At 45.9% G+C, this 19,221-nt stretch overlaps 1 protein-coding gene across 1 annotated transcript; it reads right to left on the reverse strand.

The window, feature by feature from the left end:
* Positions 1-1,932: 1,932 nt before the first annotated feature.
* METRN (meteorin, glial cell differentiation regulator) lies at positions 1,933-18,803 on the reverse strand (the record flags this gene model as incomplete). The annotated part of the gene is made up of 4 exons (XM_081338053.1): positions 1,933-2,249; positions 5,619-5,684; positions 8,330-8,754; positions 18,709-18,803. 4 exons carry the CDS (start codon positions 18,801-18,803, stop codon positions 1,933-1,935), a joined length of 903 nt encoding a protein of 300 aa, XP_081194179.1.
* Positions 18,804-19,221: the final 418 nt, after the last annotated feature.

The raw sequence follows: 19,221 nt of genomic DNA on the forward strand, positions 1-19,221 counted from the left end.
AAATGTTGGACTCAACGTTTACAACCTCCTTGTGGTTGTAAGTCAAGGACTACCTGTACAGTGCAATAAAACAGATTTCAAGAATACTTAGCTGCCATGCAATAATTGTTCAATTTTCTGGAAGCCTGGATACAGGAGCCCTAAAGAGAAAATGGCACGCAAGGTAGGACTTGAGTAAATCTGGTCCACCTCTCCAGCTTTACTAAATAATTATCAGATGGTTTTAAGCACATTTTTGAAATCACAGACTAGAAATATTTTTCAAACAAGTGCCAATAAGGAAGGGTTGTTTTTTGCAGCCAGCACCACATTCTGAAGTTCTTCTGACGTGAAGTTATATCCTATATCCTTTTTGATCTCTAGTACTGGAGATGTGATCTTTCTCAACTTTGAAGAATCTTGGGAATCGCAGTTCTGTGATGGCTAGCTGCAGAGATCTCAAAATTATGGGGAAGAAAATTGAATGATCTCTAGAAGTGCTTTGGACATTTAACTTTCATCAGCTGACAAATCAAGAGCAAGGGCTGGTAGTCCAAAACATCTAGAGAACATCATAATTGTTTGAAATCTCCAACAAACTTGAGCCATCAGATTCTTCTGAGTACCATGGATAAACAGACATAAATTGAAAATAGCCTTGGTGTACATTATCTTCAGAGGTTCCTTCTTTCCCAGATCAATCAATAGTTCTCCAATTATCAGGAGTTATCCAATTATTATTTTGGAAGAATAAGAGCTTAACTGAACAATTAAAAATGTGTTGCCGTGGAACATAAGACTCTTGAGGATTTTCAGTGCATTAAGATATGGTTTGATTAACCCCAGTTTGCTAAAGAAACTACAACTCACTGGATTCACACACACAGCACCAAGCCACAGTTTTCAAAAAACTAGGGTGTATGTATCGAATAAGTCACAACCGGTTGGGTTTGTGTGATAGACTGAGCTCATATCAAAGTTCAGTACCATGTGTGAATCCAGTCTGGATTTTATTGAGACTTGGTGGCCATGGAAGTCAGAATCAGGCCATTTTTATGAAGAAAAAAGCTGGTGGCTGGATCTGCATTATTTAAACAAACCTTGCAACGGCATTCAGATATCCCGATGTGGAATTCAATCAACCCATTTTCACATTTACGTTCTTTTTTGGGGGGAAACGTATTTCATCTGAAGTTGTTTAAAGCTTTGTTCTCCCTGCCTGAATTACCAAGAGATGGATATATTTTTTAAAAAGAAAATGAATAGAACTGAGCACGTGTTTTGTCCCTCTTTCTGACATCTTTCAGCAGGTTTGAAGCATGACTTTCTTCTTCCCCTCTCCTGAAAACATCTCATTCTTCATTTAGTTTAGGATGGTCCCCTTGGATGATAGAACCTAATGATGATAAGCCACACAACCTGCAAAGAGAAAACTGGATCATCTCCTGGGCTTTCTTGACTGATCATGAACGAACAGCTGAATGGATCATCCTTTTAGACCTGAAACTCATGGTCCTTCCTGTTGGGTTGGTGATGTATCTGCAGATATCCACAGTGAAGAGGAACAGGTGTGGCTTTCTGCAAACTCAGGAATAATTATATTGGCTTTCATGGGTGGTGGAAAACTCAAAGACCAAAACCCCAAGTCCCACCTCATTCCCATGTTTGGCAAGTTCTGAAACCTCTTGCCTGCTTCGTGATGATCCCCAACATGATCAGAGAACATCTCATGAGGCTCTGCTTGGAGTTGGCCAAGACAACTGATTTGCAGACAACCAGGAAAAGAGTCATGGGTTGGTAGATCCATTTGATCACCTGGAGGAAGGAAAGAGTTTGTTCTTCCTTGAGTCTAAGGACAAGGTTCTCCTCCCGTTGCCACCACGAGGGTGGCTGGTTCTGGCTTGATCACAGCCCCAGAGGCTTCCCTTCTTCCTGACCTCTTCTCATCTCAAGTCAGTCCAACGAGACCTCGCAGGGGTTCTCGTGAGCCTGCCGTGCCTCCACGTAAATGCGGATGAAGTCTTTGTAACGGGGAGCGCAGGTGAGCCAGGCCTCAGCAAAGTGCATCCACCCAGTGAATAAAAAACTGCCCGGACCGGGCCTCACCCCACATCGTAGCAGAGTGTGGATGTTGCCTGTGGATTTTCCAGATTTGCCAAGCGGCTGAAACAGAGCAAACTTCTGTCGGTGGATCCGAGTGGCGCTCACGCTGATGATCGATTCTTGGGCTTCCCTGTCATTGGAGACGGCCTTGATGTTGCCACGGATAACTGCAAGAAAGGTTGAGGGGGAGTAGAAGGGAAAGTGCTCATAAAGGAGATCAACAATGATTCAATCCCCCCCCCTTCCCTTTATCAGGTCATTTCAAGCAGTAGCCCAGGAATCAGAATAGCAGATCAGGTCCAGGTGATTCCAGGCTCAAAGGCTAAGCTATGGTGAGCCTTGATCAGAGCTTACTGAATATATCCCCAGTGGCATCGGTTCACACAACTCTCTAAACTGGTGTTTTTCAAACTTGGCCACTTTAAGAGGTATGGACTCCATCACCCAGAATCCCTGGTTGGGGAAGTCTGGGAATTGAAGTCCAGACCTCTTAAAGCACCCAAGTTTGAAAACTTGGCAGCCTTTAGAAGCCAGACCCCAGACCCATACATGAGGGGTCCTTGATGCTCTCTGAGCTGGCATATTTTCTTGCAGACGTTTTATTACCCAAATTAGTCTAACACTGATGATGTTACCTAGTTTGGGCCATGAAATGTCTGCAAGAAAACCACCAAGCTCAGAGAGCACCAAGGACCCCACAGTCGTCGTCATCCTCCTCCTCCACTCCACAAAGCCCACTCCCTTCTAGCATGGATGATGTTACCTGGTTTGGTAATGAAACGTCTGCAAGAAAACCACCAAGCTCAGAGAGCACCAAGGACCCCACAGTCCTCCTCCTCCTCCTCCTCCTCCTCCTCCTCCCCACTTCTGTTCTATTCCAAAAACCCACTCCCTTCTAGCACTGATGATGTTACCTAGTTTGGTAATGAAACGTCTGCAGGAAAACAAAGAGCACGAAGGACCCCTCGTTTCAGTCCTGAGCTACAAATATTCTCCTTTATTGAACCATTCATCACTGCATCGTCCCACTATATGTCTAACGACATCCTGACTCTTGCAATCTCTCTCCAAATTCTTTCCCGAGGACCTTTATGGGTGGTGGGGGGGGGTTGATCTACCTCATATTTTTTGCAAACCAAGTGATTTTTTCCCGAGAAGAAAAGTCTTGATGGTTTATAGAAGACAGTCGGAGAAGCAGCCTAGGTGGGTGTTCATACAGAATCATTTTTTAGACAAGAAGTGGGAAGTGCTGGCTCTCCAGAGGCTGCTAAACGACAGCTCCCGGCAACCTTCACCATTAGAGGGACTAACTGGGATTGCTCAGAACTATAGTTGAAGCACATCTGAGGCCCAATGATTCCCCCCTGTAATTTTGATCCCCTTTTATAGCCACAGAGAAGACCCATACTAAATCCGGATCTGATGTTTCCCCGGCAGGTAAGAGAATCTCTGTCAATGACTCTAAAAGATATTTGATCCTAGCCCTGAATTAAGACAATATCCAAAGTCGGTTCAACTAACATGCAGCTTTATTATGGTTCAACATGCTGGACAATTCGCGCAACAAAATATAAATAGTTCTTGACTTCCAACTGTACTTGAACCCAGAGGTCGTGGCGGTCATTAAGTGAGTCACCACGTGACTGCGCCCTGTTTTATAACCTTGTTTGCGGCTTAAATGAACGCTGCACCGTAACCGGTGCAGTTTCAGTTCTTGTGGGAAACTGAAAGCGAACACCAGTTCCTGGCCAAAATCGCCATAAGTTGCGGTCATGCGACTGTGGGATGCTGCAAATAGCCATAAATGCGGTCCAGTTGCAATCGTGTGATCGCAAGGGGCATTATTAAAAATATCCATTAACTCTGATTAACTCAGGGTGGTCAAGGGACCCTCCCAGAGAGGAGTCTGGCCAACTTTTCTTTGCTGACCTCTCTCTCAATCGGCTGCCGTGGCTTTTGAGTAGCTGTAGAATTGCTAGGATTCCACCAATACTCTCTTGGCTTTCAGCACCCAGCCCCCCCCCCCCAAAATCTGCAAGGAGCCTCTCGGAGGTCTCCCGATAGGCCCCTGATCTGATCTGGCGTGACAAATCCGCCTGTTCTCTTGTCTGATTTGCCAGTTGCTGTAGCAACCCCAGAGCTGGGCCCTCACAGACACCGTGACCTCTTTCTTCCAGGGCTGAAGATTGAACATGGGGGGAGGGGGGGTTAGCAAGCAAGCAAAAGCTGCCCACAACGGAGCGGGGAAAGGCAGGTGGATGACCACAAGCACTGCAAAGGAGGGGGAATGAAAGCACCGTACACCTCCAATTATCCATCCATCCATCTATCTATCTATCTATCTATCTATCCATATCTATCTATCTATCTATATCATCTCTCTCTCATATCTACTATCTATCTATATCTATCTATCATCTATCTATATCATCTCTCTCTCTCTCTCTCTCATATCTATCTATCTATCTATCTATCTATCTATCTATCTCTATCTATCTATCTATCTATCTATCTATCTATCTATCTATCTCTATCTATCTATCTATCTATCTATCTATCTATCTATCTATCTATCTCTATCTATCTATCTATCTATCTATCTATCTATCTATCCATATCTATCTATCTATCTATCTATCTATCTATCTATCTATCTATCTATCTATCTATCTATCTATCTATCATCTATATCATCTCTTTCTCATCTATTATATATCTATCTATCTCTTCTATCTATCTCTTCTATCTCTCTATCTATCATCTCTCTCTCTCTCTCTATCATCTCTCTATCTATCATCTCTCTCTCATATCTATTATCTATCATCTATCTATATCATGTCTCTCTCATATCTATTATCTCTCTTTATCATCTAACTATATCATCTCTCTTACATCTATTATCTATCTATTATCTATATCATCTCTCTCATATCTATATCTATCATCTATCTATATCATCTCTCTCTCATATCTACTATCTATCTATATCTATCTATCATCTATCTATATCATCTCTCTCTCTCTCTCTCTCTCTCATATCTATCTATCTATCTATCTATCTATCTATCTATCTATCTATCTATCTATCTCTATCTATCTATCTATCTATCTATCTATCTATCTATCTATCTATCTATCTATCTATCTATCTATCTATCTATCTATCTTCTGCCTCCTATTTTCCCCACAACCACCCACCCACCCTGAGGTGAGGTGATTTGGGCTGAGCAAGAGGGGCTGGTCCCAAATCGCCCAGCTGGCTTTCATGCCTAAGGTGGGACTAGAACTCCACTTGCCAGCCTCTTAGCTAGAGTACTAACGACCAGATGCCTGCAAGGAATATAAATCCTTCCCTCCTCCATCATTCAGTCAGAACTAAAGAAGCTTCTTGGATGAGAAATGAAACGTCTTCAGAGAAAAGCAAAGTCCAGCTGCCTCTTGAAAACGCACCTTTGAGACAACCATGGCCTGGATGACTGAGAATCTCCATGGATGGTGAAGAGAGCCGGAAATAACGCTGGAGAAAATCTACTCACCAAAATCACTGGTGCAAACTGCCATCAGGATTTCGGTGTTGTTACACGGACGGCAAGTCCCTGCATCTTTGAAAGGGAGAAATGAACAAATAGTGACTAAACAGCAATTGGGCCCATAACCAACAGACACCTGGTCCTCGACTTACAGTCCTTCATGGATTAAGTATTACAAGCTAAGCTTGTAAGCCGCCCTGAGTCTTCGGAGAAGGGCGGGATATAAATGGAATTTAAAAAAAAATATAGTGGTGCTGCAAAAAGTGACTTGTGGCTGTCCTTGCTCTTATGACCAAAGCAGCATCCGCCCAGTCATTAAGCAACACACAACTTCCCCCAATGACTTTGCTTGTTGGAATCTGGCTGGGAAGATCCCAAATGGCGACCACACAATTCTGGGATGCTTACAACGTACGACCACAAAGGTGCCCAAACTTTATGCTGTTAAAGTGAGAAATTTGTCAAGTGAGTTTGGCCCCATTTTTTTACCACTTTTCTAAGCGGATCACTGCAGTTGTTAAATTAGTCACACGGTTGTTCAAACGAATCTGGCTTCCCCCATTGACTTGGCTTGTCAGAAGGTTGCAAAAGGGGACCACGTGACACACACCCCACCCCCCGGGGACACACAACCATCCTAAATACGAAGCAATTGTCGAGTGTCCGAATGCAAATCACGTGACCTGGGGGATGCTGCAACGGTCGTTAAGTGCGATAAATGGTCATATGTCTCTTTTTTCAGTGCCGTTGTAACTTTGAACGGTCGCTAAACGAATGGCTGTTAAGTCAAGGACTACCTGTACTTCAAGTTCAATCTTTCATGATGTTCGCTTGTGGACAAGGCACCTTAAAAAATGGAAGGTTGTCCTCCACGGATTTACCCAATCCCCACCGCTCAGATTCCCAGCGTGATTTCTGGGAAAGGGGAGGAGAGTTACCAGCATTAGCCCATTCCCATCCAGCAGCAATCAAATACTGTCAAATTATTGTCAGACAGCATTCAGACATCCCACCCTATCAAAGGATTTAAATGGTGGGAAACCGGCTGATTGCTTCCAGGGTCCTTGATGCCAAGGAGATGGCAAACCATGGATTTCCTCTGTATCTGAAGCTTGCTGCTAAGTTGTGTGTGCAGAGAGATTTTTTCAATTGGAAGAGGCAAAGAGGTTTTCGGAGGGGGTTCCTTAAAGAAGCTGACTGCCCACCCCCCCCAACTGTCCTGAAGCTCTTCTGCACTCCAGTTTTAAATACAGTAGATGCACCTCTTTGCTGAGCACACGTTAAAATTATATTTTTTTTTCATAAGGTAGTCCTCGATTTGCAAGCATTCGTTTAGCAACAATTTGAAGTCACAATGGCACTGAAAAAAAATGATTATCACATACGCTTACGACCATCACTGCTTCCTCGTGGTCATGCGATCAAAATTTGGGTGCTTGGCCACGTGGCATGTTACAGTAATTAGGACTTTGGGGTGGCACAGTGGTTAGAGTGCAGTATTGCAGGCTGACTCTGCCCACTGCCAGCAGTTCGATCCTGACTGGCTGAAGGTTGACTCAGCCTTCCATCCTTCCGAGGTCAGTAAAAAGAAGACCCAGATTGTTGGGGGCAAGAGGCTGCCTCTGTAAACTGCTCAGAGAGGGCTATAAAATCATGGTGGACTGGTATATTAGTCTATTCCTTCCTTCCTTCCTTCCTTCCTTCCTTCCTTCCTTCCTTCCTTCCTTCCTTCCCTCCCTCCCTCCCTCCCAGTGGTTAAAAACAGCATTACTCTGCCCACAGTCAGAAGTTCAATCCTGACCGGCTCAAGGTTGATTCAGCCTTCCATCCTTCTGAGGTTGGTAAAATGAGGTAAAATGAGCACCCAGATTGTTGGGGGCCATAGGCTGACTCTGTAAACAGAGAGGGCTCTAAAAGCACGGTGGACCAGCATATTAGTCTAAGTGCTATTGCTAAGTCCTTCCTTCCTTCCTTCCTTCCTTCCTTCCTTCCTTCCTTCCTTCCTTCCTTCCTTCCTTCCCTCCCTCCCAGTGGTTAGAATACAGCATTACAGGCTAGCATGCCTATCAGATTTGGGATTCCACGTTCACTTTGGAGAATTTGGTTACGGCTGGATTACTAATTACGTACAGGAGCTCCAGATAGTTCATACGTTTAGGTAAAGATACATTTCCTTGTCCAACATTCCCACAAGTCATTCGTCCTGTATTCAAGCAAATTATAATGGTATGTGGGGAAGAACTTGGGAGACGAAGTGAAGAGATGCTGTCAAGGGAACAGTCAGATAAGAGGCAGCTTAGCCCACAACTCCATACTGGGCAGGACAAGAGGCTCAGAAGAGACCTTCCTTCGTTTCTCAGGCTGCAAAAAAGATGGAGGAGACTGAACTGAGGGGTCCTTGGTGCTCACTGAGCTTGGTGGTTTTCTGGCAGACGTTTCATTACCCAAACTAGGTAACACCATCCGTGCTAGTTCTACCACAGATGATGTTACCTAGTTGGGTAACGAAACATCTTCAAGAAAACCACCAAACTCAAGAGAACACCAAGGAGCCCTCAGCTCAAGGACCCCTTTGAGCTACAAATATTCTCCTTTAGAGGACTGTGCTTTCAGACTTGCAAGATCCGGCCATTGTAGCATTACAATAAAGTAGAATTAGCCCATCTGTTTGTGGATTTCCTCTCTGGTTGATCCCCGCCAGGCCAACACCAACGCACCTTCCACGCTGAGGTTCCTCCAGGGCCAGGAGAAGTGGGCATTCCACTCGCCCCGCAGCTCGTACCGGAAAGCTGCAATTCGACGGCTGATGTCCTGGTGCAAAGTGGACTGCAGGAAGAGGGCGACTTTCTCTCGCGGCAGCCACCTGAAGCAGCGCACCTTGGGCTGTAGGGCCGCATCCGTCTCCGAGAGCAGCAGTTCCAAAACCCCGTCCCGTTCCAGGTAAATCTGGGCTCCCCGGAAGCTGCTGGAGGACTTGATGCAAGCGGTGACGTGCTGCGGTTTCTCTTGGCCGGCGGGGCCCGTGGGCAGGCGGGGGGAGAGGCTTAGGCGCAACGCGCCGGCTGGATACAGCCATTCCAGGGATCCTTCAGCACAGTGCAAGGAGATCTGTTCCACACTGCCAGCTTCTTGGGAGAGACCACTGCAAGGGAGAGCAAGAAGGCAGGATTAGCCAAAGGAAGGGGCTCTGCCCGACGGGCATGGTTCTTCAATCGGGCGCCCCTGGGCACCCACCCACAACTCCCAATGGACCTGTCCAGCTTCCTGCCTCGCTTGAAGTACAGGTTACAAGTACAGGCATTCCTCAGTTTGCAAGAGTTTGTTTAGTGGCCGTTCAAAGTTGCCACGGCACTGGAAAAAGTGACCGATGACCAGCCTTCACACTTACGACCATGGCGGCACCCTAACAGTCGCGTGTTCAAAATTCAGTTGCTTGGCAACTGACTCGTATTTATGACGGTGGCAGTGTCCCCGGGATTACGTCATCATCCCCTTTTGCGACCTTCTAACCAGCAAAGTCCATGGGGAAGATTTGTTTTAACAACCGTGTTACTCACTTAAAAACGGCGGTGATTCACTTAACAACTTTGGCAAGAGAGGTCGTGAGATGGGGCAAAATTCACTCAAGAAATGTTTCTCTTACCAACAGAAATTTTGGGCACAGGGGCGGGTGCAAGTTAAGGACTATCTGTAGTCTTGAACTTACAGCTATTTGTTTAGCGGCTGTTCGACGTCCCAAAGGTGCTTTTTTCAAGAGGCAACTGGACTTTCTGGTTTTTCTTTGAAGACGTTTCGCTTCTCATCCAAGAAGCTTCTTCAGCTCTGACTGGAGGGTGGGGAGTGGAAGGATTTATACTCCTTTGCAGACAGCTGGCCATTTGCCTTCTTTTAGAGCAGGGGTGTCAAACTCAATTTCATTGAGGGCCGCATCAGCATTGCGGTTGCCCTCAGGGGGCCGGGTGGGTGTGGCCTGGGTGGGCGTGGCCTACTGGGTGGGCGTGGCCAGCTCTACATCGTTTGCATCAAGTGTGTCTATGGGGGCCTGGGCAGGAGTGGGACAGATCTGGGGGTCTCTGGCAGGAGGAGGGTCTCTGGGCCAGGGCCAAGGCAGTGGGGGCCGTTCCCTCACTGTTTCCAGGATGGCTTCGCGGGCCAGATGAAACCACTTTGCGGGCCAGATCCGGCCCCCGGGCCTTGTGTTTGACATGTCTGTTTTAGAGAGTCGTTGAGGCCACTTGGAGGTTTGTCTGTGTCCTCAGGGTCACCTGAAGACAACCTCCAAGTGGCCTCAACAACTTTCTAAAAGAATGCAAATGACTGGCTGTCTGCAAGGAGTATAAATCCTTCCATTCCCCACCCTCCAGTCAGAGCTGAAGAAGCTTCTCGGATGAGAAGCGAAACGACTTCAAAGAAAACCAAGAAAGTCCAGTTGCCTCCTGAAAAAGCACCTTTGGGTCAACCAGGACCTGGATGATGGAGATTCCCCATAGACATTGACCATTTGAAGGCGCTGAAAAAGAAGTCACTTATAACCGCTCCTCTGACTTATGACCTCGCATAATCCCCACGATCGTGTGATGCAAATTCAGGTCCTTGGCAACCAGCATATATTTATGACAGTTGCAACATCCCCCTGTCATGTTTGTGAACTTCCCAGCCAGTTTACCACAAGTAAAGTCACTGGGGGAAGCTGGGTTTGCTTCACCCTCGCACGGTTCTATTCAACCACTGCCACGTTTTGCTTAACAATCCTGGCAAAAAAGGTCATAAAATTGGGCACTGAACACCCCCCTTGCTTAACAATGGAAATTCTGGTCTTAGTCGTAGTCATAAGTTGAGAACTACCTGCATTGGGATAGAAATAAATCAGGAAACTGTCATAGCTCAAAATCCAGAGTCTGCCTTTCGCATATCACCCAGAAGCTCGCTTGAAAGGGGTCGCAGATTATTTTGAAGTAACAATTTGGGGGAAAAAGAGAAAAGGATAAACTGCAGGGGTATGAAGTGTCCATCCTCATTTAATTTAATGTATTTGATTTAGGCACCACTGATTCCAGAAGGATTCTGGGCAGCTCAGAGCATATCCGAGAAGATAACAATAAAATCTTCAAATAAATTATAAACTCTTCCAAGAAACTAGCACCAGCAATAGCACTTTAGAATGGGATGGAATGGAATGGAATGGAATGGAATGGAATAGAATAGAATAGAATAGAAATTAGAATAGAATAGAATAGAATAGAATAGAATAGAATAGAATAGAATAGAATAGAATAGAATAGAATAGAATAGAATAGAAATTAGAATAGAATAGAATAGAATAGAATAGAATAGAATAGAATAGAATAGAATAGAATAGAATAGAATAGAATAGAATAGAATAGAATAGAATAGAATAGAATAGAATAGAATAGAATAGAATAGAATAGAATAGAAAATATGGAATGGAATGGAATGGAATGGAATGGGATGGGATGGGATAGGATAGGATAGGATAGGATAGGATAGGATAGGATAGGATAGAATAGAATAGAATAGAATAGAATAGAATAGAATAGAATAGAATAGAATAGAATAGAATAGAATAGAATAGAAAATATGGAATGGAATGGAATGGAATGGAATGGAATGGAATGGAATGGGATGGGATGGGATGGGATGGAATAGAATAGAATAGAATAGAATAGAATAGAATAGAATAGAATAGAATAGAATAGAATAGAATAGAATAGAATAGAATAGAATAGAATAGAATAGAATAGAATAGAATAGAATAGAATAGAATAGAAAATATGGAATGGAATGGAATGGAATGGGATGGGATGGGATGGGATGGAATAGAATAGAATAGAATAGAATAGAATAGAATAGAATAGAATAGAATAGAATAGAATAGAATAGAATAGAATAGAATAGAATAGAATAGAATAGAATAGAATAGAATAGAATAGAATAGAATAGAATAGAATAGAATAGAATAACAGAACAGAACAGAACAGAGCACAACAGAATAGAATAGAATAGAATATAGAATAGAATAGGGAACAGAATGGAATGGAATGGAATGGAATAGAATAGAAAAGGACTTTGGAGGTCTTCTAGTCCAGCCCCCTGCTCAAGCAGGAGAACTTATACCATTCCAGACAAGTGACTGTCTAGTCTCTTCTTAAAAACCTCCAGTGATGGAGCATCCACAATTTCTGAAGGCAAGACTTATATACCGCTTCACCGTGCTTTACAGCCCTCTCTAAGCGGTTTACAGAGTCAGCATTATTCCCCCTCCAACAATCTGGGTCCTCATTTTACTGACCTCAGAAGGATGGAAGGCTGAGTCAACTTTGAGCCGGTCAGGATCGAACTCCTGGCAGTGGGCAGAGTTTGCCTGCAATATTGCATTCTAACCACTGCGCCACCAGGGTTTCTAAAATACAAACTCTTCAAATAAAATATAAAATTTCCCCAGAAAATATAAAATCTTAGAACTCTTAGAACAAATGGTGGAGTTTGTCTTCTGATAAATGGAATTTGATAAGTGGGCACTGTTCCCATAACAGATCTTTAAGCCAAACCTTCTGGCCTATGTTTTTCCCCACCAGGTGGTCTCAACATTTTCCATGGACCAGTGCCTCCTCCCAAAGGTCCCGGGACCCCTGTCTTCCAATATTTGGGATTGATGTCTGCTCTGAGGTCATCCATGTGCTTCCCCTTGGATTCTCCTGGGAAAGTTGTGGTCGGCTAGACCGGTCAGATGTGCCTCTCTTCTCTGCCTTTCATCGCCGGCAGGGATGTGTGGGCGATGGCCATGACTCAGCCACCCCCACAGCCCATCTGCTCAGAGGCTGCCTCCTTAGATCCCGACAACTGTCCAACTTGTCCCTCTCCACCCCATCTTGACCTGGTCGATGCCATCAGAGAGGGTGGGAAAGCTTTGACTGACGCCTGCCATTTTCACAAGAACCATGACTCATCCGCTCGTCTTCTGCAAAGGATCAAGCCTGCCGAGAACCAGATGTTGCAGCTGTGTCCCCCCACCCCTCCAGCCTATTTAATCACAAAAAGCTCTATTGAGGCTCCTCTTCAGAAGCTCCATAGATAATGAGGCTTGAGGACCATTCTTTAGGCTGCCTGATTTCCAAGGGAAAGGGGTGTCCAATCCGATACTCAGCGTTATAAACAGAATCTCAGGATTCCCAAACTCCTTAAATTTCCCTTCTTTTTCCCACTCTCTCTCTCTCTCTCTCTCCTCCGTAAACAGCTCCGGAGTCATTTCCCACCAGCTGCTTGGCCCACAGACAAGATTTTCCCTGTTTTCTTTTTAAACAGCCCACAAAAGGGAACAGGAGGAAAACAAAAGAGTGAGTGGCTAATGGTATTAGCTTAATTTCTCGCATGTGGGAGCTCAAACGATTAACACATTCGCCCCGAATCGCTCTGCCAAACCAAAAAGTATTATCCTTTGGTGACCAGGAAATATGTGGAGGAGGTGGGGGGCGGGGAAGGGAGAAATGGGGCAGAGAGGATTGGAAGCAGCCAGATTAGAGAGAAATGGCTTGTAATTAGGAGATTGGCTTGGGGGGGAGGGAATTCTCCCCCAGCCTCCAGGGTTTCTCTTTCTCTTTCCGTCGAACTTAGAAATTCCCCAAACCACCGCACAGCTGGGAGCGCAGGGTGGCTTAGAGTCAGGGGTGAGGTAATTCAGTTCTGTGACCCATCTGTGGAAGAACACAGCCTTTTCCCACCTCAAAGGGGCTTCCAGTTCTATGGGGTCCGTGGCGCTCTCTGAGCCTGGTGGTTTTCCTGCAGACGTTTCCTTACCCAACTAGGTAACATCATCAAGTCCGGCTCAGAGAGCACCAAGGATCTCACAGTTCAACCGTGAGCCACCATTGCTTGGTGTCGAGACTCTGGAAAGAAGGCAGAGAAGTGCAGCAAGGATGATCAGGGGACTGGAGGCTAAAACATTTGAAGAACGGTTGCAGGGATCGGGTATGTCTAGTTTAATGAAAATAAGGACTAGGGGTGACATGATAGCGGTCTTCCAATATCTGAGGAGCTGCCACAAAGAAGAGAGGGTCAACCTATTCTCCAAAGCCCATGAGGGCAGGACAAGAAGCAAAAGAATGGAAACTAATCAAGGAGACGAGCAATCTAGAACTAAGGAGGAATTTCCCGACAGTGAGAACAATTAACCAGTGGAACAACCTGCCTCCAGAAGTGGTGAATGCTCCAACATTGGAAGTTTTTAAGAAGAGATTGGGCAACCATTTGTCTGAAATGGTAGAGGTTTTCCTGCCTGAGGAGGGGGTTGGATTAGAAGACTTCCATGGTCCCTTTCAACTCTGTTATTCTGCTTCCAGATCTGCTAGGAGTACAACTAGGAGTACAATTCCTGGCCAGCATGGAGAGAGACTGCCCTATGCATGTGATTTTTGTACCATTTGATGTTCCTCTTCGTCAACCATCTTGCCGTATGCTTTTCATTCTGTCATTTCCCCTCTTAGTAGCTCAATTAGAACCGTCTTGAAGGAGAAAAAATTTTTAAGGTTCAGTGCAAGTATTTTTTTTTCTTTCTTATGTTCCTCTGGCAGCTGAAAGCAGAAAAGCACGGGGACGTTCTCTCCTCATTCGATGCTCACAACAACCCTGTAAGGCAGGTTGGACTGAAAGGCGTTGACAGGTTCCATGTCAATTACTGAGCTTCGAGTTTGAACAGGAATTTTAATCTGGGTCTCCATAATCTTACAGGTAGTCCTCCACTTACAAACGTAATAGGGACTGAAAACGTGTCCTTAAGCAGTACAATTGTTAAGTGAGACCTCGTCTGACCGCAACCAATTTTATGACCATTTTTTGTCACGGTCGTTAAGTGAGACTCACATGACAGCGACTCGCAATCTTCTCTGCTGGCTTCCCCATTGCTGGTCAGAAGCTGGCTAAGGTGGCTGCAAATGGCCATCACGTGACTGTGGGACTCTGAAACCATCAAACATACATGATGGCTGTCAAGTGCCCATATCGTGATCACCTGACTGTGGGGATGCTGAAATGGTCACAAATGCAAAGACCAGCCCATTTTTTGGGGGTTCCATCATAACCTTGAACGGCTCTTAAACAAATGGTCAGTGAGAACTGCCTGTAGCTCCGCATCTTTAACTACTGCATCCTAGGATATCATCATTATGAATGGGTGCCCTATAATTCCTTTCCCTTCAACAGGCTATCCTTAAGCACTTGTCTGTATAGTTACTAAGAGTCAACACTGCCTTGATATCATATAATCAACCAGTCAATCAATCAGTTCTCTTATGTCTTCAGGAGAACCAGCCAATAGCATTGTTAAATATACATCTCCAACCCAAAGCAATTAGTAATATTTATTTTCCATCTAATAGGATCCATGATGATCAACCCATCCAATGGGGTAACTTGATCCACAATTATCAACCTATCCAATGTGATGAGTTGATCCACAATTATTAAGCCATCCAATGGGATGAGTTGATCCACAATTATCAAACCATCCAATAAGGTAACTTGATCCACAATTATCAACTCATCCAATGCAATGACTTGATCCATAATTAACCCATCCAATGGGATGAGTTGATCCACAATTATCAACCCATCCAATTTGTTGATTTGCTCCATAATTGTCAACCTATCCAACGTGATGACTTGATTCACAATATCAACCTTCCAATTTGTTCCACAATTGTCAACCCATCCAGTGGGATGACTTCATCCACAATTATCAACCCAGATGCACTTGTTGATTGGATCTGGGGATCTGACTGAATCACCTTCAATGATGATTCTGACTGAATCATCTGAATCATCTTTGAGATTCCCCAAATCTTCAAATCAATTTTTTCACACTGTTCTAGGAACAAACCACCTCCATCATCCCCTTACCTTTAGGAGGAAAAGCAGGCTAACACACCAAAAGATAAGCCAGGTTTGCCATAACTAATAACTCATTCAGTGCTTTTGAGATACTCCCTGAAATAAATGTTGCTTCCTTCAGCAACCCTCTTCAGTTAAAATGTCCAACTTTTCATCAGTCTCAACCATTTTTTCATAAGTTTTCCCCCTGGAAAAGATGAGCGAACGCCAAAGGGGTGGAGAGATTGGCATGAATAGGAGTGCTGAATTTCCTTAGCAAAAATTTTCAGAAATGATGGATCAACATGGAAGTCACACTTAACGATCCAGCAAAGAGAAGGATTTAGGAACAAGAACCTTTCACAACTTTCTGAAAGACTCTGGAAAGAGTGCAGAGAAGAGCAACAAAGATGATTAGCGGGCTGGAGGCTTAAACATATGAACAACGGTGGCAGGAATTGGGTACATCTAGTTTAATGAAGAGGAGGACCCGGGGAGACATGATAGCAGTGTGCCAATATTTGAGGGGCTGCCACAGAGAAGAGGGGGTCAAGCTATTCTCCAAAGCTTCTGAAGGCCAGGCAAGGAATAACAGATGGAAACTGATCAAGGAGAGATTCAACCTAGAAATAAGGAGAAGTTTTCTGACAGAGAGAACAGTCAACCAATGGAACATCTTGCCTTCAGGAGTTATGGGAGCTTCATCACTGGAAGCTTTCAAGAAGAGACTGGATAGCAACTTGTCAGAAATAGTATATGGTCTCCTGCTTCAGGAGGGGGTTGGACTAGATCAGGGGTTCCCAACCCCTGGGCCGTGGACCAGTACCGGGCCGCAGCATGCCAGCAACCAGGCCGCACAAACAAACAAAGCCCCATCTGTGGGAAGCAAGCAGCACACAAAACCATGTGCCCTCCGGTCCGCGGAAAAACCTCAGAACCGGTCCCTGGTGCCCAAAAAGGTTGGGGACCTCTGGACTAGATGACCTACAAGGTCCCTTCCAACTCTGTCATTCTGTTATTCTGCCTACTCACTAATGAGTCTATTCAGATTAGGTGAGAAACGAACCCCCCCCCCCCGCAAAGGACAAACGTGCTAACCAACTTGCTGAGACTGAAGACGTTGCAGTGGTACCTCGATTCTTATCATTCATTGGTTCCGGGAGGCCCAACGAGTACCAAAATCTAATGACATTTTCCCCACAATAACGTGAGTCACAAGGCAAGTTCTAGCTTAAGCATCGAAAACTAAACAAACATGAGTACTGGGACAACATTTTTGCATCAAAATGGGTTGAGTACCAGTTGACTGCCAAGGAACCACTGCACTTGGATAAGCAGTGAAATGTTTCAAACCAACAACAACGAAAAGGTCGAGTTGCCACGACTCAACTTCCAGACAGCTCTACCTGATGGGACTAAAGAATCTTCATTGGTACTTTAACCGCTACACCACACTGTTCCTCCCCGCCCCAAGAGACTGATCCCTCAAATTGCACTGAGCAGCACGGGCTTGCCTGAAGGTACACGAAAGCAGTAAGCCCTTTTATTTTAATCTGTCCCCAAACCAACTCATATCCTCTAGAACTGGGGTGTCAAACTCGCAACGTCACATGACATGACATACCGTGACTTTTTTTCCATTGCCAGCAATGGGGTGGGCGCGGGTTCGCTATGATGCATCTGGCCTGCGGGCCGGCAGTTTGACATCCCTGATCTAGAACATCCTTTTCCAACACACAACCGTAGGAGAAATTAGTACCGAGGCACACCCTAGAATAGCATTTGTGGCAGAAAGCCAGGACACCCCTCCACTGAACCAACGGGCGCATTTAAAAGATGCTTGCATTCAAATGTCCACATTCCAGCCTAGCAACACCAAGGAACATGGCTAGCCAGCATGACTGTTGTATCAGAATAACGGAATAACAGAATTGGAAGGGACCTTGGAGGTCTTCTAGTCCAACCCCCTGCTCAAGCATCCTAGTCCAACCCCTTACACCATCCCGGTCAAATGGCGGTCTAGTCTCTTTTCAAAAGCCTCCAGTGACGGAGCACCCACAGCTATTCCCCGGGTTGATTGTTCTCACCGTTAGGAAATTTCTCCTGAATTCCAGGTTGCTCCTCTCCTTGATTAGTTTCCATCCATTATTTCTTGTCTTACCTTCTGGTGCTTTGGAAAATAAATTACCCCTCCCCCTTCTTTATGGCAGCCCCTCAAATATTGGAACACTGCTATCGTGTCAAACCCCCCCCCTAGTATCACTCTGAGTCTCTAGCGCAATATTTCTCAATCTTGCCAACTTGAAAACGTGTGGATTTCAACTCGCAGAAATCCTCCCCCCCCCTCCGCCAGCCTTTGAGTTTAAGGTAAAGGTAAAGGTTGCCCCGCACATGCGTGCTAGTCGTTTCCAACTCTAGGGGCCGGTGCTCATCTCTGTTTCAAAGCCGAAGAGCCAGCGCTTGTCCGAGGACATCTCCGTGGTCATGTGGCCGGCATGACTAGATGCCAAAGGCGCACGGAACGCTGTTGCCTTCCCACCGTAATGGTCCCTATTTTTCTACTTGCATTTTTATGTGCTTTCGAACTGCTAGGTTGGCAGAAGCTGGGACGAGTAACAGGCGCTCACTCTGCTACGCGGCACTCGGGATTCGACCCGCCAAACTGCAAAGCTCAGCATCCTAACCCACTGAGCCACCGCGTCCCTTTGAGTTTACAGCAGTCTAAACTCTGGCAACCTGAAGACCTGTGGCTTTCAACTCTTAGAATTCCCCAGCCAGCCAAGCTTAGGAATTCTGGGAGTTGAACAAATCCACACGTTGCCAAGGTTGGACACACACACACACACACACACACACACACACACACACACCCGACAAGAATTGAGAAACTCCAGTTTTAAGGAGACAGGAGTGGTGGTGGTGGGAGAAGAAGGGGAGCGGGCGAGTCTCTATTTTCAAAGGTAAACTCATGCGGCAAGCGTATTTGGCGGCAACTCTCCCGAAGACCCTGCGGAGGGGAGCTAAGGACCCCCGTCCCAAAAGACACAGCCTCTATGGCGCCCCGCCCTGGCGGATCGGAGTTTTGCAACCTTGCCCCCCCCCCCCCCGGCTGGAGACCCAAATGCAAGCCAAGAGATGGCGGGATGCGACAGGCAACTTCTTCCGAGTTGCAAAACGCCGCAGCTGGAGCCTTGGGCTTCCTCGCCCTCCTTACCTTCCCCTCCAGCTGCACTGATCCTCGGAGTAACTGCAAAAAGCCGGGTCCAGGAGGAGGAGGAGAAGGGCAAGCAAGCGCGGGCTCCAAGGCATGCTTTCACGGGCTTCCCTGGGAAAGAAAAGTGGGGGGAAAGAAAAGAGAAGGAAGGAAGGAAGGAAGGAAGGAAGGAAGGAAGGAAGGAAGGAAGGAAGGAAGGAAGGAAGGAAGGAAGGAAGGAAGGAAGGAAGGAAGGAAGGAAGGAAGGAAAAAAAACACGGGCGGCGCAGCGCGGAGTTCAAATAGAAAGCCGCCTCTCCAAAGGCGTGCGAAGCTTCAGGCGCTCCGCCTGCTCTCCATCCCCCATCGCCGCCGCTTCCCAGCCCTTCCGAGAGGCTTTGGCTTCCGCTGCCTCGTGGTCCGAGGGCTGGCTGGCTGGGCGCAAAGGTTCGCTTCCTCGCCGCCACGGAGCTCCCGATGGAAACGGCACTTCGGGATCAGACGCGCCGAAGGAGCGCTGGTCAGTTTCCAGCC

The sequence above is a fragment of the Vipera berus genome (genome assembly GCF_964194415.1).
Source record: "Vipera berus genome assembly, chromosome: 13".
Classification (NCBI taxonomy): domain Eukaryota; kingdom Metazoa; phylum Chordata; class Lepidosauria; order Squamata; family Viperidae; genus Vipera; species Vipera berus.